Here is a 21184-nt window from a genome sequence, read left to right as displayed (position 1 = left end):
TCTTTTTTTCCCCCTCAGAGGAGATTTAATTGAAACTGCTTCTCTCCTAACTACATCCATAAGTAAGGGGCTTTGCAAAATGGATGGAGCCTGAAAAGAAGAAAGGACGTGGGTATTGCATCTCTAGGATTGTTTCAGAAAGGGTTCTATACTGTGAATATCAGAAGTCATTTTGCAAGTTTACCATCTAAAAACTCTCTTTAGGGTTCAGAGAGAATATATATACCCAACTCCCCCAAAGAAGATCAATCTCACTGCTGTGTAAGAACCCTTACCAAAGACTTTTAATGGCCTTCCCTCCTTGAGAGAGAAACATGGGCACAGACAATGACTTAAGGTTATCTAGTGGTCTCATCTAAGAAACAGGCTAAGACCTTCCCTACTGGTAGCTCCACTCTTGGAAAGGATACAGTTTTCATCACCTTCAGGGTTTCGGGGTGGCCCAGGCATATTCAACAAAACCAGCTTCGCTTCATGGGACTTGTTAACTATAACCTCATTGAGTTTCACTGCTGTGTGCATCCGTCTCACGTTGGAATGGTCCCTGGGCGGGTGAAAGGGAGAAACAGGTGGTTAAGGCAAAGAGAAAGCTAGGCTATAGCCAATTTTAAAAACAGTGAGATACAGAGCTTTTTTGCTTTGACTATGAATAATGTAATGAACAAATGATTTCCTTATACACTGGGTTTTCTCATTCTACATTTGCTTGTTTTATGCCAGGAACACAGTATGGTGAGAAAGAAGGGTGGTTAGTTTATGCACAATGTTAACTTGTAGCTGATATGCACAGGCAAGTAACAGAGAGATGGCTAGATTTGGGGTGAAATGAAGAAGATACTTCATCCTCTGTATCCAGGCAAAGTCACATGTATGCCACTGACTAGGATACTGTGTTATGTGATAAGATTGTGTGTTGGAAAACTTACGGACGCATGTTAAGCAGGTCCTGGAATCCTTCCATCGACTTAGCCTTTTGTCCTCGGGATGCCATGTACTTGTCTTTTGTCCAAGTCATGTGCACCTTCTCCTGGTAGGTCTCTGTCTCTTCATCCTCATCAGAGCCAATGCTGGTCAATCGCAGCATTGAGTTCCGGTCCTTCACCAACTGTGCCTGAGGAGGGGCCAACACAGCTATGAACCTCTATACCCAGTTTCCTCTCATGCTTTAGCTTCAATTATTTTCAAACAATAATGTGGTTATAGTGGAAGAACTGATAAAGTAAGATGGAAAGAATGTGTCATTCTATGAGAATAATACAGTATCATCCCTCTCAGTGACAGACTAGGATTCAGTGAATGCAGGAAGGTCTCACCTCTCTGTCCCGCTCTGTTTTGGACAGTCGCATGTGTCGGAGCATCTGGGACCTTTGCTCCATCATCAGGGTGCGCTCATAAGTGTAAGCGGATATGTCACTGTCATGCTGCCATAGACAACGCAGAGTGGGCAACAAGCACAAAAGAGAAAGAAGAATTGAACCACTCACTTTCATTTCCATTTGCTAAATTAAGCCAGAGAAAGTACCACAATATCAACCTACGTTACACCCCTATTTTGTTAAGTTACTGAGTTATATAATATTATGAACTATCAAACACAGAAGCACTGACATTCCTTTCCGTAATCTAACCATTACATATATATTTCCTTGAAACAAAATACAAACTCTAGTCTTTTTTTAAAATACTGCCAGGTTATTTTTAAAAAGCTGTGTGTGATTTTAACATGCATAAATGAATTAAAACTTAATAAAACCATATTAAGCAGACAAGAATCTGGGAGAAATATAAAGGCTGTACAACAAACAAGAAAGCAAAAATTTAAAAAACAACACCAAATACACAAAACATACATAGTCTACTTATCTAGATCAATGTATTAGGGCTCTGTCAGAACTAAGGGATTAATCCACATTTGCAGCTGAACAATTTCCCAAACCAGAAAAAGTTCTAGGAAGACAGGGTAGGAAACGGGGGAAGGGTGGTCTGTTTGATCTCAAACTCCGCTTTCTCACCATCTCCACCACTTCCACCTCTGCTTCAATGCGTAAGTGGTAGAGGAAGGTAGCCAGGTCCTTCTTCATCTGAATACTGTTGTCTTCTAGTTGGGCTACTGTGAAGATCCGTATGCTACATTTTCGCCACACCTGAGAAAGTACCATACATATATGGCAAGTTAGATGCAAGAAGCCCCCCTCCCCCCCCAAAAAAGAGTGATTCCTAAAACACAAGACATTTTTTGCTTTGGACAACCTTCCTGTAGTATCAGGGTATTTGTTTTTAGCTTCTAACTGGATATACTGTTGTATGAGAGCAAAAGCTTGACTAAGAAACACATTAAAAACAACTTTAAGGGGTGCCTGGGTGGCTCAGTGGGTTAAAGCCTCTGCCTTCTGCTCGGGTCATGATCTCAGGGTCCTGGGATCGAGCCCCACATCGGGCTCTCTGCTCTGCAGGGAGCCTGCTTCCTCCTCTCTCTCTGCCTGCCTCTCTGCCTACTTGTGGTCTCCCTCTGTCAAAAAACAAAACAAAACAAAACAAAACAAAAAAACAACTTTAAGAAGTTCTTAATTTCCTAACAAGAAGAAAACCAGCAAAAGGGGACACAGAATACATTAGGAGGGTGCTGTATTTGGATAGCATATTGATGGCCCCATGCAGACTCTAAAAGTTACTATTTTAACTTTTTTAAATTTATTTTTTATTCATTTTCAGCATAACACTATTCATTATTTTTGCACCACACCCAAGGCTCCATGCAATCCGTGCCCTCTCAAATACCCACCACCTGGTACCCCGACCTCCCACCCCCACCCCTTCAAAACCCTCAGATTGTTTTTCAGAGTCCATAGTGTCTCATGGTTCACCTCCCCTTCCAATTTCCCCCAACTCCCTTCTCCTCTCTATCTCCCCATGTCCTCCATGCTATTTGTTATGCTCCACAAATAAGTGAAACCATATGATAATTGACTCTCTCTGCTTGACTATTTTAACTTTTAAACTTAAATTTTAAAGTTCAGCTTAACTAGTCTTACCAAAGGATGAGCATGCATATGTATAAGATACAAAAACATCCGAACAGAGGTTTCCAGTATTTGAGAGACTTTGGTCTTTTTTTCTTTTAAATGGATGTGTTTCACTTGTTAGTGTTTCTCCAAGAGTTCATATGGAACTTTATTAATTTGCTGAATTTCACTTGGAGATAGGTATCAAATAGAAAAAAGACTACTTCTCATACAGTTGGAACTAGGATCATGGGAATGCTAAGAAAAATCCCCAGCTCCTCTGATCCTAAGCCCCAACACTGTAATCAGAGGGAAAGGGTCAGCCTAGTGAACCAGGACAGATATTAAGGGAGAAAGACTTTTTTTTCCCAAAGGTATCTAATGTACCTTGTGCTGTTTGAGTAGGAAAGGTAATAACATGAGCATGCCCCCATCATGCACAATCCACCACACATCAATGTTGCCCTCAGAAAACTGCTCCACATTGCTGGGAAAGAAGGAGATGTTTTTAGCCACCAGCAGGGCCAGATGGGCAGCAGTTGTCACTCGAACTGTGCCTAGGGAGAAAACAGAATCAGGACAAACAGAGAAGACTCCTCACACTTGCCTTGCTTCCTACCATGTCAGGAAAGCAAGAATAATGGTTTTTGAGTTGGTTGTGGTTTTTTTTGTTTTGTTTTGTGTTTTTTTGTTTTTTACATTTCTTTAAGCAAAGTGTTCTGTTTACATAGTGGGTTATACCTCATCGGATAACAACAATCATTAAGAAAAATCTGAATAACTAACAGAATTAGATTCAGAACCATGATTTACATTACTAAATTCCGATCACTGCATTTCTAAGGTTGGGGGGTTATGTGAATTCTGGAGATTTTGATGAAAGACAATCCTTCCAATTCCTGTGAGAATGTCAATGTGGCAGATCATAAATGAAAACTGGGCAATTTCAGAGATAATTCCTAGCATGATACTTGACAGAGATAAACAATTCATGAACATAATATAAAGCTGGAGGGGGTGAGGAGAATAAGATTATCATTGTTAGTAGTTATTTAGGTGCCCTTATAGAACTATGCTTCAGCAATGGCCCAGTCTCTACTTTTGGAGGCTATGGGGTGGGACTAAGGCAACAGAGGTTTGACTGTATCCCCTATTTGGGCCCTTTGGATAAAATGAAAAGTGTTCTGTACCAATAAAAGTCTTCCATGCTCGGGCATCTTCACTCTGGCGCCAACCATTAGGCCATCCCATCACCACCGTGTTGTGCTTCATGCCTCCAAGGCCACATGACTGGATGAGGTGGGAAATGCCCTCCCTCAGCTTGGCGGCCACCACCAGCTGGCAGAACCCTTTCACCTTCTCTGCCTCCATTAGATGCTTTATAGTCTGAAAAAGAGAACCTCAATGCTGAATTGCTTCACCCTGTTTCACTCTCTAAGTGCTTACTACATATAGTGCTGGTTGACTACATAGAGTTTTTCTGCCTTTTCCTCTGTAACATACTAAACAAATCAAGAACAGGGATCTTCATAAAACAAATATTCAATATTCTTTCTTAACTGACCAGGCGGAGTGTGAACATGATCTGCTTCCTTCCTCAATCACCCTGATGCCCCGACTCATACTATTAGAAACTCAATATGATGATTCAGTTTCGCTTAAGAATTTTCTCAGGTATGTTTTTTCATTTCTCCTATTTCCATCTGTTTTGATATTTTAATGATGATTACTGATGACCATTGTCTTTGCTTTACTATTATTTATTCAAGCCAATTTGGGATAATATTTCATTTATTCTTACTCCACTCTCTTAGTGGAAAGACGAAGGGAATAATGGCATAGAAGTAAGACATGATTTTCCTGAAGGCAGAGATTAAGTCAGTGGTGTAGCACGGGTAATAAGCAAGGTTTATTGATTTCCAACCCTGTGCTTTTTATTTATTTTTACCATCATTCCAGACTAATGTTTCTTCAAGTATTTCTAGTTTTCAGGGTTTCAAAGTATTCCAAAATGAAATCCAGTAAAATTTTTGAAAAGTAATTGTACGTTTCTCTGAACAGCAGGGTTGGTTTTATCATTAAAGTAAGTATTAGAGTCAAAACCGCTTTCTTCTTTAGGGAGAACTTACACTTGGAAAGTTAATCAAAAGTAAAGCAACCTTGGTCATGACTACATACCAATGTAGGCTGGTAAGGAGAAAGGAAAGTTGTTCATGGCCCCTTATCATCAGAATGAGCAGAACCATCTCCACAGTTCAAAGGATAGTTTTATTTACATGACTTCTCTGAGGCCTGAGTCAACGTTTAGAGTCTATTTGGAAACAGTGCTTAGCCTTGACAATCTTGAAAGTTTAGTAACGCTTGTTAAATGGAAAACATAAATTATTATCTTCTGGTTCATCTCATTATTTGGGAGACGATGATGGTTCAAAAGTTAGCACTAACAAGGAAACCTCCCAGAACATGCAGGAAAGCAATTAACTTAGAAATATAATGTCTGACAACTTAACATCACAAAGTCATAAGCTAAATTCCATTAAGTCAATACGTCTTGACTCTTACCTGCTCAGCAGCTAAAGCTTCCCCGTAGTTCTCCAGGAAGTTCCCCACAATGACAGAGCCCACAATAGTGAGACCCTTTCCTGCTTTAAGTTGTGATGCAAAGGTGAGGAGGCGAGGATGCTTGACATGTAAGTCTTCATCTAATTTCAGTAATACAAGTAATTGAGGCCTGTAAAGAGGTTGGTGGGAGAGTGGGAGGGAAAAAACACTTTTGAGTTTGGGGAACAGAATGATAAATTCTACCCTTTAATTCAGGAGATCTAAATAAAATGTAAATGGGAAGAAGGAAGAGATTAGAGGAAACATTAGGATGAGGCTGTAGTTTATTTGAATCCTCCCAGTATTACCACAGATTGATCATTCTGCAAGGAACAAAAAAATGGCAGAAGTCTAGATCAGATATCCCATGAAGCAAAGAAAATAAAGTATGAAGGATTTGGAATCATTCAAAACAGGTCCTTCACACCAATTCTTTGAGCCACCTGAATTCCTTATCCTATAATCACTGAAGCACACAGTTGTGTGTGTTAACCATGTGCCAAACACCATACCACTAAGCTCTATTGATCTCTTTACCTCCAGTTTTTAGTGTGTGGTGGTCCTTCTTCCAGCCGGAGCAAAGCAAACCGGGCTGCACTGAGGGACAGCCCACGGATTCCATCACCCCACTCTTTCTCCGCTCTGGGAGAAAAAAGAGAAAAAAGCAGAGACAAGTATCAACTATAGCAAGTATAATTTCAAAACAAGGGTTTTTTTTCCCTCTTTCTAAAACGAACATATGCATGCAGTTGAAAATTAAAACTCATATTAATTATTAATATAATGCTCTTAACATAATGAACCCACGAAAAGCAGACCCATATTGCCCTTCAGCAGTGGACCACACTGTACAATAAACAATTCAAAACAAAGGCTGGAAGGATCACTTGCTCATTCTTCTATGTAACTGTTCAAAAGCAATGATGTAAAATAGCAATTTGGAGAAGGAAATTACAACAGACACAAAGTTTAATTTAATTTTGAAAATAATAGGGAGAAAGCAAAATTCAATGTAATCTTCTGAACCAGTGTTATTTATTCCTAATTTTTGTAAGTTTTTTCTGTAGTCTTGTTGTTATGAAGTTTCTCAGTATTAATTTCTTTTTCATTTCAGAGATTATACCTTAACTGAAGAGGGAAACATAAATACTTATATTTGTGTTAGACTTTAATATCATTATTTTGACATGTCCTTCTAGCAACTTTTTAAATTGATCTGTTCATACTTTCTCAATGGGTTCTCCTTATTGATTCTGTAGTTTGTGTCTGTAAGATGGCTAAAAGAATTTGGGGTTATAGAGTTTAGTTGCAGTTAAATGAAGCTGTCTGGATCCTTAATGCAATTTTCATTGAGCTGGCTCTACCAAACTAGTCCATTTTGATACCTGTAGCAGTAATTAAGGTCAAATCCACAGACTCACCCTTGGTACTCGATGTACTTGTAGATCATACCAGCTATTACCATAGCTACAATGGCGTAATACCAGGAAGAAATGAACATCAGAGCCAGACAGATACTCATTCCCATGAAAGAGAGGGCCCTAGAAAATTAAAAACCAAAATGCAAACAAGAAAATGTTTTTCTAAGCAGCTAAAAAGAAGCCTGTGCTAGAGGTGCTTCTCAAACTGGTGAAGGATTGTTATTATTATCTTTTTAATTCCAATATACTGCAGACTGAACTTTTATAAAATGCAATAAAAATGAATTATTAGAAACATTACTATATGCCTGGATGCTGTGAGAATGTCAAATTGCTATAAAAGTTTCAAAATGATTTTTCTCAATTTTTATAGTTATGGTATCATGGACTGCAATAGTCAGCAAATCTGCACTGAGGCCCGAACCATCCTTTGTGCTGATGTTTCCCACTGCTGGAAAAACATATAAATGAACAGGTTGTAATGAAAGTTATCTGTAGGTGTGAGGATAATAAATACCTACTTGGCAAAGCAAGAATGGGGCACACAGAGTTATTAACATGATCTTTTTTTTTTTTTAAGTATTTATTCATTTGTTTGACAGACAGAGATCACAAGTACGCAGAGAGGGAGGCAGAGAGAGAGGAAGGGAAGCAGGCTCCCTGCTATGCAAAGAGTAGGACCCTGGGATCATGACCTGAGCCACGAAGGCAGAGGCTTTAACCCACTGAGCCACCCAGGCACCCCTGAACATGGTCTTTTAAAAAGAAATATCTCATGTAAATATTGCTTAAAACCTTATGAACATTCCTTAGCATCATGCAGAACTCACTAAAGGAAATCTGCCATTAGTTTTCTTACTTTACATTAAGAGAAACTTGGCAGAGGGGTGCCCGAGTAGGTTGTGGGTTAAGTGACCAACTCTTGATTTTGGCTCAAGTCATGCACTCAAGGTCCTGGGATCGAGCTATGCATTGGGCTCAGCACTGAGTGTGGAGTTTGCTTAAGATTCTCTTTCTTGGAGTGCCCAGGTGGCTCAATCGGTTAAGTGTCTGCCTTTAGCTCAGGTCCTGATCTCAGGGTCCTGGGACTAAGCCCCACATCAGGTTCCCTGCTCACTAGGAAGCCGGTTTCTCCCTCTCCCTCTCCCAATCACCCTGCTTGTGCTCTCTTGCTCTGTCAAATCAATAAATAAAAAGTCTCTCTTTCCCTTTGCCCCCCCCCCCACATGTGGTGGCTCTCTCTCTGTCTCCCTCTAAAAAAAAGGAGAGAGAAAAACTTGGCAAGAGAATGATGAAATGCCTGTTTTGATCAAATAGATTAAGTAGATAACCATGCTTACTGAAGTTCTTCTGTGTACAGAAGGAACTTCTTAGCTCTACGATGAATGAAAGAGTGAACAGGAGAGTTGTTAATATGGAGAAAATTATCTCTAATAAAAACATAGGATAAGGATAAAGGGAAAAGCTAACAAAGCAAAACAGTAACACAACAAAGTTCATAGTGAACATTTAATTAAGGTTAAAGCTAGAAAGAGGATTAGAGGTAATAATACAGTAAGGATTTAAATTTTTGCCACATAAAGGTCACACTAGTGCCTATCACTGGTGAGTGAAGTCAGGAAAGGGTCAAGGAGGAAGGCAGCACAGAGGAATGTAGCAACAGGTGCACACAGGACATATTAAGAACCTTTAGCTATGACAGGAAGGAAATGAGGAGGAGATGGGATGGCAGCTAAAAGCGTGATGACTCCCTTAGTGGTGGAGATGTGAAGGCAGCAGCTATAGCAACGTTTCACTGTGAGCTTTACTATGTAGCAGGATGGTAAAATTAAATATGATATAGTTATGTGTTTTGTTAAAAGCTACAAAGCTAGGGAATAGTAGAGCTGACACTGAGCTAAGGTCATCTAACTCCACAGCTCATACTCTTACCTGCTAAATGAACCTCGTAAGGAAGAGAGTTCGAGAATGAAAACTGATGAGAAAATGAGAATGAAGACAGAAAAGGGGTGAAGCCCAGCCCTTAGCTAAGAAAGAAATGGGAAAACAAATAATGCAAAGGGTAGGCTGGTTTAAGCTGAAGAATACAGCAGACTGGAAATACATATTTCATAGTTTCTGTCTTTATTCTCAAGTAGGTGTTATAAATTATAAAGTGAACTACAAAAACACATGGTAATTTGGTAGAAATTCAGGTGATCACCGAAGCTGAAACAGGCAGGACAGGATGGCTGGCCAAGAAAAATTTTATTAACCAACCCAGAATCTCCTACTTTTCTAGTTCATGACAGGTTCTCTCCAAATGTGGGGAAGAAAAAAAAAAAAGAACAGACTTACCAGTGGTAGTAGCGGAACCGGGGTCTCCAGTTAGGTGTTCGAAGTAATGTTTGTAATGCACATGCCAAATTCACAAAGAGGTAACACATCAGGAAAAACCTGGCAGAATAAAAATGGTAAAAGGCATGATTATTATTGTAAAATGATTCTCCAAGGGTTATTGTAAATAGAGACCTTTGTTGTGTTTAAGCTTCTGTTCTAGCTCACTATAGCCTTTGATTAAGACTAGGATGTAGAAAAATTTAACTTCTCCCCATGAATTTGCTCATTTTTCTGCATTCTCTCACAGTGAAAGACACATCCACTCTATACCCAGTTGTTTTTGGGATAATCCAAGTTTCCTCTTTGTTACTTATCTTTGTTCCAAATTAACTTATCAAGTCCTATGGATTCTACCTATTTACACATTTTAAAACCTTTCTCCTCCCTTCCATCTCTACTGCTATCACCTTAGTTCAGGATCTCATTTCTTCCCTGCTGGATTAAATAAGTTTACGGGTAGCATTCTCAGCCCAATTTCAGCCTCCTTCTCACTTGTCTTTTATACCAAACTGATAATTCTAAAACATAAACATGATCTCAAAGGATCACTCACAACCTCCAGGTAAAAGTTCCAGGTCTTTTGTGACCTGGCTCTACCTGCCTCTCTGCTCAGCTACTCTCAACAGTCACACTCCATTCTATCCAAAGCCAAACTACTTTGAATTCTCAGATGTGCTACGTGGTTTCATTCCCAATTCCTTTACACACATTCCGCGTCTGGAACATCTCACTCTTTCTTTGCTTAGTAAATAACCAGTCCTCTTTCAAGATGCAAGTGTCTCCTTTCCTAGAAAACCTTTCTTGAATCTCAGTCCTTTTTGAGCTCTTATAGCAGTGTTCACCTTTACCATAGTTCTCATCCCACTACACAGGATTACTGGTCTCTCTCTCTCATCAGTTCCTTAAGGTTCTGTCATTCATCTTTGTATTCCTAGCATGCTGCCCAGTGCCAGGCAGGTATTAAGTCATTACTAAGTCGCAGCTGAAGGAGCAAAGCTAACAGCAGCAGTAAAAGCTACAACCAGCTGATAATGAATAAGAAATGAAGGCAAAGAACTTTTGAAGTTATACAGGTAGGAAGAAACCATGATGATTTATAAAAGTTAGCCTTGAAGTTCTTAGGAATATATATTATTTAGGTGAAGTTACACCTGTACTTGGCTCACTCTTTTATCACTACTGTTGCATGCCTGATGGAAATCAACACGTACTACACATCATATAAGCAAGAAAAAAAGAGAAGAACTGGCTCTTACATAGAAAGAATTGGGGCCACAAGATCCAGGGAGGCGATAAGAATCCCCAGCTCTGCAATAGCAGCAGTTAGAAGTAAAGCCCAGGTAGGTTCCCCGTTGGCTTTGCTGTGACCAAAAACCTGTACAGAGAAGGGAAATATCAGACACAGGTGGTGGGGTATGTCTGAGTCAATGTTCCCTGATTCCTCTATGCTACAGTTTCAGATATATGATGGATAATAGTGTTAACAACTGTGGCATCTTTTAAATAACTTATCCTACTCACATATAAACTCATCCCCCATAGCGACTTAGAAGGTTTTGTACTAAAAACCCACGTCTTCACATTGTATGATCTAGTAATTCCTAAGCCTATGAAGACCCACACAGTTTCTCATAAAATCTGACAAAAAGGAAATAGGGTATGGGAAAGGGACACTCACCCTCAGAAAGGGTATGATGTTATCCTTGGCTATTGCCTGTAGCAGCCTTGGTGCACCTGTGAGACTCTGAAGTCCAGCCCCACACGTGGAGAAGAAGGAGCCAATAACAATCACCCATGGGGAAGGCCAAGATAAGGTACCCACCACCAGATTACCTTTCACAGCATCCCCAAACCTGCGTAAGAAATGAGGGTATGGAAAATTATACTGGAAGAGTAGAGAGACATTCACCTAATTTTTTCTGTTTATAATTTTTTAGAGAATTAAAATTGAGACAGACATAAGTATTAAGAAATGTAAAGGTAGGCAGATTTGATTTATATTAAGAAAAAATAACCTGTAGGCCCAGAAAATAAAGCTAAACTTCAATTATAGCTTCCCCCGCAAAATATCAAAATATCTGTGCTCTTTGCAACAAAAATTAGAAAAATACAAAAAATATAAAAACCAGGAAGAAATCCATAATCACAACATAACTGGTAATATTTAGTATACTTTCACATTTGAATCTGTTTACTGTTTTTAAAAATACAGATGAGATCACAGTATACCTGTAATTCCATATTTTTAACTTACATTTTCCTATGTCATGAAAAACTTTTCAGGAACAAAAATTTTAGTGGTTTTAACAATACTGCATCATAATTTACATAATCCATTTCTCTAGTGTTGATTTTACACTATGGAAAATACTGTGACTAACATCTTTATGCACATATCTACATTCACACATCCCAGATTTGTTCCCTTATGGCAGATTCCTAAGAGGGAATAACTGCAGTAAAAGAGATCAATATCTAAAATATTTCAAAATCACTACCAAAATGGTTATAAATTTCCAGAAAGGTTATAATACATTTTATTATTAAATTCCAGAAAGGTTATAATACATTTTATTTCCACTGGAAGTATATGAAGGTTTAAGTTTTATAGTACATACCTATTCCACACCAGCCTTGAGTATTAAAATTCTAAAAGTCAGTCCTAATTTGATGGGTTCATGTGATGTCATTGTTTAATTATTTATGGTTTTAACCATCTTTTATTAAGTATGACACACAAAAAGTAATGTACAAAAAAATGTACACTTCAATGAATTTTCACAAACATCCATGCAGCTAACTATCTAGTCAAGGAACAGAACACTGCCAGCACCCAAATTTGCTCTTATGGCTACGGGCCAACACTAGCCCTTTTGTCCCCTCCACCACTGTCCTTTTAATTTTCAATAAATGAAATAAGGTATAGGTCTTTTGTTTCTTTCACTCAACATTGTGAAATTCATCCTATTTACTTTGTGTATAACTGTGGATAATTTATTTTTCATTGCTCTATGGTTTTCCACTCCATTTCCATTATGAATACATAATTTATTCATTCTACTATTAATGAACATTTTAACTATTTCCAGATTTTGACTATTAATGATAATAGTGCTGCGAGAATTCTTATCCATGATTCTTAATGCACGTGTGCATGCATTTCTTCTCGGTCATAAGGTATGTGTACATTCAACATTAGAAGATAACGACCAACAGTTTTTCTTTCCTTTTTTATTTTTTTTTTAAGATTTTATTTATTTATTTATTTAACAGAGAGACACAGCGAGAAAGGGAACACAAGCAGAGGAGTGATAGAGGGAGAAACAGCTTCCTGCTAAGCAGGGAGCCCCATGTGGGGGCTCAATGCCATGACCCTGGGATCATGACCTGAGCTGAAGGCAGTGGCTTAACCAACGGAGCCATCCAGGTGCCCCGATAATGACCAACAGTCTTTCAAAGGAATACCAGCTTACATTTTCAGTACTTTTTATATTATGGAGTAATTTACCAAAGCTCATACACCCATATATTTTCAGTGACAATAGTACAGTAATAGTAAACTGTGCTACTTATTCTTTTTTGTCAACAATATGCATATACAGCATCTACTGGGATTTCTGTCCTAAAAGAACTCGATTGAGTCGGAAAGAGTGATATGAAAAGCTACAGTGTATATGGTATGTGCAATACTGTAGTGGCTGAATAAGAAGGGGTATATGGTTATCTCTGCTGGGTGAGTGTGAGAAAGCTTCACAGGACAGAAGACACTCAGTCTAATTTTAGAGGATCGATGTGTCTACTAGGAGGGAATTAACTGTTCTAAGCAAAGGAAACTGCACAAACAAATGTGTGGCTGAGTATTTAGCATCAGGTTATGGCTGGAGCCCAGGGAGTTTACAAGGGAATGCTGGGAGAGGACATCAGAAAATGGTACACAGGGCCAGATCGAAATGATGGGTTTCAAAGGGCTTTTGGCAGGCTGTAAAGCAGGACGGTTTGTACAATCTAATTTTGTGTTGTAGAAAAATCTAGTGGCAACAGGAAAGAAGGATTGAAGATGGTAATATTTAAAGGGAGATAACTACAGTAATCTAGACAGAAGGTCCCAGAGGCCTGGGAAAGGGGACAGAGGTAAAGAATAGTGGAAGAGATCTACTGAGACGAAAGGTGGACTTCACAGGACTTAGAAACTAACTGGATGAGGGAACCGGTGGAAAAAGTCTAGGATGGCACCCATGTTTCTGTTTTAAGAAGGTGAATTGGGAGGCTAGTTAACTCCCCCAGATAGGGAAAAGGGGGAAGAGCTGTAGCAGGGTTAGGGGAAAGATTTTTCTAGGTATCTCTTACAAAAACATAGTTTTTGCTCATAGGTGAGAGGAAAGGAAAAACACCCAGCAACCTTCATGAATGAAATGAAGAAATTTTCAAGACTGTATTTAGAATGCTAAACAGATACATACTTATATGTCTCATAAAGGAGATGCTAGAGACACTTAGAAGTTTTTGTTTTAACTTGCTCTCCTTCACTTTTGGTTTCAGTTTTCCAACAGCTCTTCATGTGCAGGGAAGCCCTTGTGATGCAGACAAATTCACTACTTTATTGAAATGCTATATTCATTGCATCTCATATATTTATAACAATATAGCTGGTACTTATTATTTACTAACATTATGGGAACTATATACATATATTTCCTAATTGTTAGTCATGATCTATTACCTCAGGCTGGGCTCCAAGTTTATGATTGTCATGGGGCAAAGTGGAATGATCAGATAAAATGGAAGACAGACACATAAATGTTACAAAGAGATCAACTACTTACTTGTCTCTAAGAACAACACCTTCAATACAGGCACCAAAAAGGACAACATTGCTTAAATCTACCATACTGAGAGTCAAGGAAGGTGACCTCCAACGCTCTGAGATAAAAAGTAAACACTCAGGATATTTCTTCTATCAGTAAAATGAGGTACTAAATTCACTAATGTTGTCAATTCTTCCTTGAATTTTAGAGCTGAGGTGGGTAGATTATCCAGTGAGAAGCGAGCTGGTAAGATGAAAGTATTGATCAGCCTCATTCCACAGAAGTGCCTATGACTAAAACTCAGCCTAGATCCATGAAAAGGATACAGACAAAGGAGGTGGTCAGGATGGCGAGGATTGTGCCAATGGGAATAGACTTTTGAGCATCCTTCAGATCTCCAGATCTGTTTGATCCAGCCATGATACCTTTAGAGGAGGAAAAAAGAACAAGTTAACTTCTTAGTTCCTGGACACTTTGATATTCATGCTGATACCAAAGCCTGGAAGCAAATAAGAAGCTGGAGAATATAATTCTGTCTCCTGAGAAAAATCACTCCCTGGGTCTCCTAACTTCTAAAAAAGAAAACAGCTCTTCTGCTTACCTGTGACAGAGGGAAAGAAGATCCCCACCAGAAGAGTAAAAGATGTGGTGATGTCAACAAGGACATATTCATGGTTTAAAATGCCTAAGACATCAGAAGATTTGGCTGAGGGCTTTTCAATGATCTCTCCCTTTGGTAGGTAATTACTCCAAAGATTCTCTGCAGTGGTAAGAAAAACGTATATAAGCAACAGAAATATGGAAAGAAGATAATTAGGTAATTTTCTACCTAAACAATATTCTAAATCCTCATGTACATAGTTTTTAAAGGTATGTTTGCTTCTACACGAGCACATATATATCATATAATAAAGAAAATATAAATAAAAACCTACTGTTCTTTCTCATCTGATTCAAATGTAATTTGACAAAGTGCTTTGTTACATACAAATGCAATTAAATACGCAAATGCAAATTAGTAGAAGTTAAGTGGACTAAAGATGAATGCTCAGCAGCTTATTTTTTTTAATTAGTATTCAATGCTATTTTTAACACCTTAGTGTAAAGTTGCTTACATGCAAAGATATTTGTGGACCAAACATTTAAGACAAAAGTAACTTAAGGCAAGAGTTTCAGAAATTGGGTTGAGTAAGGAAAACAGCACATGTGGCTGCGGTGACACTGAAAGCTCCATCTGGTTGTCACTGTGGGAAGAACACTGGCCATTTTACAGTAACAGAACTTGCTTAGCTCTGTTCTCAAAAGGAGGGAAATTTTATTTTATTTTTAAAAAATATTTTATTTATTTGTTTGAGAGAAAGAGAGAAAGAACAAGCAGAGAGAGCAGCAGAGGGAGGAGAAGCAGACTCCCTGCTGAGCAGGGTACCCAACAAGGGACTCGATCCCAGGACCCTGGGATCATGAGCTGAACTGAAGGCCAATGCTCAACCAACTGAGCCACCCAGGTTCCCCCACAAGAGGGATATTTTAGCAGAAAGCGCCACAAGGGAGTCTGAAAAAGGGTAAGTTCACTAAAAGAAAAGCAGAAAGATGTTGAATTAAGAGTGATGTGCTGAGCTTGAGGAGGGAAGCGATGGTGTGGCAGTGAGACATGGACAAGAGAAGAGTCTATGATGGAAAAGCCTACTTTCCTGAGCAAATTAAAAACTTGTTCAAAACCTCCTGACTTACCTGTAATGACACCACTAGCCAATCCAGGAATGCCCTGGATTGAAGTGACATTATTGTGAATAAAGTATTCGTCACAGGTGGCATTGAAAAACTGACTTGAGTTACAGAAGAAGCCCCATAACTTTGACGGTACTGTCATGTTGTTAATTTCCTTGGTCTTAGAGCAAATATCAATGTGTCTTGATGAAAGGGTGCGGTTACCCAGCATACAGACCCTAGTGAAAACAAACACAGAGAAAGAGGAAGTAAGGGTAAAAAAATAAAATAAAATAAAACAAAAGAAGGTAGGTTAGAAATAGGTAATGAAAAAAAAAAACCCTCATCTCTAAGAGGATGTGAAAGGACCTAATATTTATTGACTTGCTTTGTAGATGAAGATTCATTTACACTTTTTGCAATTTAATCCTGACAGCCATCTCACAAAATATGCATTAGTATTTCTATGTTGTGGATGGAGGAACTGAAGTTTAGGGCAATTAAACAGTCTGCCTGAGTCATACCGGTACCAGTAGTGATAAGAGTTCAAACAGAAGAACTGTCTGAAGACACTATGCTTACTCATCTTCCAAATTTTCTAGGTTATTAACCAATTGTCAGGTCTAAAAGAATCCCAGAGTCCTTTTGTACTTAAAAAAAAAAAAAAGAAAGAAAAACAAATAAAAAAAACCCCTCCCTTCATTTTTTTTTTTTTTTTTGGCCTAGAAAAGCCTATGTTCATAACGACCCATTTGAAAATGTTACACTAAAGGTCAAACCTTCTGGCTACTGTTACAAGAAAGACAGCTTGGCTGGAATAAAAAGCACATCCCACTATGGCCTAAGAGAAAACTATTTTTGAACATAAGCCTAGACCCAGTGGGAGTGAGGGTATTTAAGGACATTACAAATAATAACTGCTGATTTTATTTTTTCCTTTTATCCAGGGCTATAAATATGAACAAAAGAATACTACTCCTACAGTTAGAGTAACTCTCAAGAGGAACAAAGCGACTTTTTAAATCTGCAAAAATGATAGCATACATACATAATGAACCATATACTCATTACTCAGCTTCAACAACTCAACATTTCCCAGGCTTGTTTCATGCATTCCTCTATAGAATTTGGTCTTCTTCTGGTCAATATGTTAAAGAAAATACCCATCATGACATTTTTCCCACCAAAAAGGAGAAGCATCAAAGGAGAACTTGAGGCAAATGGAATTTCTCAAGTTAAGATATCCAGAATATAGCTTTCAAAACTTCTAGCTAATTTGCAGTCCCTACATGAGCAGACTAAAAATTGAAGATGGAATCTATCACTGACATCATTTAGTACAGTAGAAGAAATACTGGACCAGGAGTTAGGAAATCAAAGGGTTCATGTTCTTTCTCTGCCATGAATTAACTTTGGGGCAAATCATTTAATCTCTAAAGATGTTTTTCATCTCAAAAAAACCCCCTATTTTTCTGTCATCAGGTTAAATCAACACAGGAGCAAGGAGTCCGATACCTAGATAATCCAGATGACTTTTCAAAGACAATCTCTGTAACAAGATTACAAGCACAATTCAGCGCTAACCAATCTCTATGCCACTAGTCAAATAGAGAAGAGGAGACTGGAGAGTTACCTAGCTGTACAAATCCATTACAATACTTCAAAAAATACACTTTAATGTACCTGCACTACTTATGCACTATGTATATCGTATCATATAATCTTTATATAGGGATACATATGCAAACAATGTGACATTTATTTCTCTTTATTTTATGACTAGAAAGTCTGCTATGGTATTCACAGCAGGCTAAAAAGTTTAATTCACTGCAAATATTAAGGTAGGAGTTTAGGTTTCTTTGATTGTTTTGATATTGATAACAGCAGTCCAACATTTAAATACTTTACAAAGCTTGCTGGTAATAACTATACTATCATAAAGCTCTTCGTGTATAGTTGTCCAAATACACACAATCATTATAAGGAGGTTTTGAGAAAAACCTAGTATCTATATCATATCTATACCCAAATGATTTTCAGAGTTGCCAGTTCTATGCTTAGGACATCAGGAAGAGGATCAACATGAGAAGTTTGCTGGGAGGCTTCCTGCCTAGACACTAACTGAGCTCACCCAAGAGCAAAATCTCCAGGAGACTGAAATTGTACTCGAAGTGATCCCATCACTAAATACTGTCAATGACTACCCAGTAAACAATGGCTGGCCAGAGAGACAGACACGTACGGGAAGTGTGGAGGGGCAAAAGAAGACTTGATAGCTCCAGCATAGATGGCCAAGATGGACACAATGACACAGGCCAGGAAAAGTGAGGCAAATTTGTTCACATAGCGTACACCAATGAACACCACCAACACCATGAGGACCAAGAAGGCTGTGCCATAGACACGCATGTTATTGAGCATGGCTGCTGATTCCTTGAGTGCATCATCACTACGAAAGATGGCCGCTCGGGGAACAATGTATACCTGTTAAGCAAAAGAAGTAGAAAATGAGGTCATTTCAAAGTCATCAAGTAAAAGGGCTGTTGTAGTTTTGTTTTCACACAGGAAAGCAAAGCTAAGACAGAAAATGACTGGAGACTTAACCTAATTCCTACGGAAACTGGGTATCATTTATCTTTTTCTTTTTTAAAGATTTTATTTATTTATTTGACAGACAAGAGATCACAAGTAGGCAGAGAGAGAGCGAGAAGCAGGCTCCCCACTGAGCAGAGAGCCCGATTTGGGGCTCAATCCCAGGAACCTGGGACCATGACTTGAGCCAAAGGCAGAGACTTAACCCACTGAGCCACCCAGGTGTCCCTCATTTATCTTTTTTTTTTTTAAGTCTACATGCTATTCTGAACACCTACATTTCCAAATGGAAACAGCAAAAAAAGCTCTAGTAATCTATTCAAAGGGTTATATAAAATAATTATGATTATCTTGAGTCCTACCTCACTATTCCTACTTACCTATGATTATTTTAAATAGTAAAAAAAGAATTCCAGTGAATAAAGAAATGAAAAACATTTTATTGAATAGGGATGAAGATATTAAAAAAGATGAAAACTTTTACTTTTTCCCTATTAGTGCAAATCTTGCTTCATGACTTTAACTTGATGGATGAAATGGCAGGGTGTTGGTTAATGGGTGGAAGGGAAGCAGTAGGCAGGCAAAGGATACTCTCAACCTTTCTGACTTATGTTCACAAGAGGAAGTCAGTAACAGGTCAACAGTCAATCACTTGATTGATTCTGTAAGTGGATCTCTCAGATGTTTTGCTACCAAACAACAAAATAAATCCAAATCTCTATCTTTTCTATACTGCAGACCACAATTAAGTCATTACTCACCAGAAAAATTTCAATGGCACCAAGGATATACATGGCAGCTGCAAATGTGGTACCAAGATAAAAGCAGAGGCCAACAGCCCCACCAAACTCTGGGCCCAGTGCCCGGGAAATCATAAAGTATGAGCCCCCAGCTAAAAGACAAAACAGAATGTAAGCAGGATAAAGAAAGTATATCAGTAGGAAGAATGCAAACAGGTCCTAAATAGGAAGGATAAATGTTTCAAGTTGTTTTTTTTTTTTTTTTAAACTCTGTAATAAAAAGCAGATTTGCTAATGGGAAATTAAAAATAAAACCTTTATGGTAAAATATGCTGCACATCTAATGCTCCACATGAAGTAGCACCATTTGTCAGTATTGCTTAGGTAAGCATCAGAGATTATTTACAACAGTCAGGAGACAGCCCAATAAAATATAATCTAACTAAGAAAAGCTAGGAAGGCTACACGAATTAAGGACTCTAGCTTAGAACAGAGATTTTTCCTTTTTCTTTTCATTCAAGTATGGTTGACATAAATGGTCTATTAGTTTCAAGTGTACAACACAGTGATCTGATGATTCTGTACGTTACGCACACCACACAATGTTATTACAATACGACTGAATGTATTCCCCATGCTATGCTTTTCATCCCTGTGACTTATTTTATGACTGGAAGTTTGTACCTCTTATTTCCTCTCACATATTTTGCCCGTTCTTCCATTCCCCTCCTCTTTGACAACCACCAGTTTGTTATTCATGAGTCTGGCTTTCGTTCATTTATTTTTTTGGATTACACATATAAGTAAAATCATATGGTATTTGTCTTTCTCTGTCTTATTTCACTTGCATAAAGTGAAATAAGGCCCACCTGTGTTGGGCAAGATTTTGTTCTTTTTTATGTTTGAATAATATTCTGGTGAGAGAGAGAGAGGGAGACTGTCTCCACATCTTCATCTACTGATGGGCACTTAGGTTGCTTCCATATCTAGGTTATTATAAATAACGCAACAAAAACAAGAGGGGTGCATCTATCTTTTTGAATTACTATTTTTTTTTTCTTCAGATAAATACCCAGCAGTGAAATTACTGGACTGTATGGATTTCTATCTTTAATTTTTTGAGGAACCTCCATGCTCTTTCCTGAAGTGGCTGCACCAGTTTATATTCCCCTTTACAACATAAAAGATTTTTAAAGAATGTATTCTGAAGTCAAAGTGTGAATGTCTATGACCAAGAGACTAAATAGTATTCTAGTCCTCGGAAGTTTGCACCCCTGACTTTATAGCATAAACATACAGTTTTTATAGCATAAACATACAGTCATTGACAATCCCTGAAATCCAATCTTAGCCTACTGACCTGGCACCACTCCATTAGTGGCAATGGCACTCATGGAGATAGCAGTCAACATTGTCTGTAAAGGAAGTGAAAGGAGATTTTTAAAAAATTAACACGTAATGTATTATTTGTTTCAGGGGTACAGGACTGTGATTCATCAGTCTTACACAATTCAGTGTTCACCATAGCACATACTCTCCCCAATGTCCATGGCCTAGTCACACCATCCCTCTTACCCCCTACCCTCCAACAATCCTCAATTTGTTTCCTGAGATTAAGAGTCTCTTATGGTTTAAGGAGTCCCTCTCTGGTTTCGTCTTGTTTCATTTTTCCTTCCCTTCCCCTATGGTCCACTATCTTGTTTCTTAAATTTCTAGTATCAGTGAGATGTATAATACTTGTCTTTCTCTGATTTACTTATTTCGCTTAGCATAATACCCTCTAATTCCATGCACGTCATGGCAAATGTCAAGATTTTGGGTTTTTTGATGGCTGCATGATATTCCATTGTATATATATATATACCACATCTTCTTTATCCATTAATCTGTCAATGGACACCTGGGCTCTTTCCATAGTTAGGCTATTGTGAACATTG

At 38.3% G+C, this 21184-nt stretch overlaps 1 protein-coding gene across 1 annotated transcript in view; it reads right to left on the bottom strand.

The window, feature by feature from the left end:
* The window catches only part of SLC12A6 (solute carrier family 12 member 6), a 92128-nt gene that overhangs the window by 3619 nt on the left and 67325 nt on the right, over window positions 1-21184 (bottom strand). The window contains exons 5-23 of the mRNA XM_059372445.1: window positions 20608-20662; window positions 19269-19399; window positions 18158-18399; window positions 15940-16154; window positions 14810-14968; window positions 14535-14633; window positions 14227-14284; window positions 11082-11256; window positions 10660-10778; window positions 9362-9460; window positions 7025-7144; window positions 6141-6245; window positions 5565-5733; window positions 4193-4388; window positions 3390-3559; window positions 2013-2144; window positions 1314-1421; window positions 927-1111; window positions 411-544 (exon numbers count right to left, since the gene is read on the bottom strand). Coding sequence (XP_059228428.1) covers window positions 411-544; window positions 927-1111; window positions 1314-1421; window positions 2013-2144; window positions 3390-3559; window positions 4193-4388; window positions 5565-5733; window positions 6141-6245; window positions 7025-7144; window positions 9362-9460; window positions 10660-10778; window positions 11082-11256; window positions 14227-14284; window positions 14535-14633; window positions 14810-14968; window positions 15940-16154; window positions 18158-18399; window positions 19269-19399; window positions 20608-20662 — 2671 coding nt within the window. The remainder of the gene's footprint in view (window positions 1-410; window positions 545-926; window positions 1112-1313; window positions 1422-2012; window positions 2145-3389; window positions 3560-4192; window positions 4389-5564; window positions 5734-6140; window positions 6246-7024; window positions 7145-9361; window positions 9461-10659; window positions 10779-11081; window positions 11257-14226; window positions 14285-14534; window positions 14634-14809; window positions 14969-15939; window positions 16155-18157; window positions 18400-19268; window positions 19400-20607; window positions 20663-21184) is intronic.

The sequence above is a fragment of the Mustela nigripes genome, chromosome 13, assembly GCF_022355385.1.
Source record: "Mustela nigripes isolate SB6536 chromosome 13, MUSNIG.SB6536, whole genome shotgun sequence".
NCBI classification, from domain to species: Eukaryota; Metazoa; Chordata; class Mammalia; order Carnivora; family Mustelidae; genus Mustela; species Mustela nigripes.
This window is presented reverse-complemented; position numbering and strand designations above follow the sequence as displayed.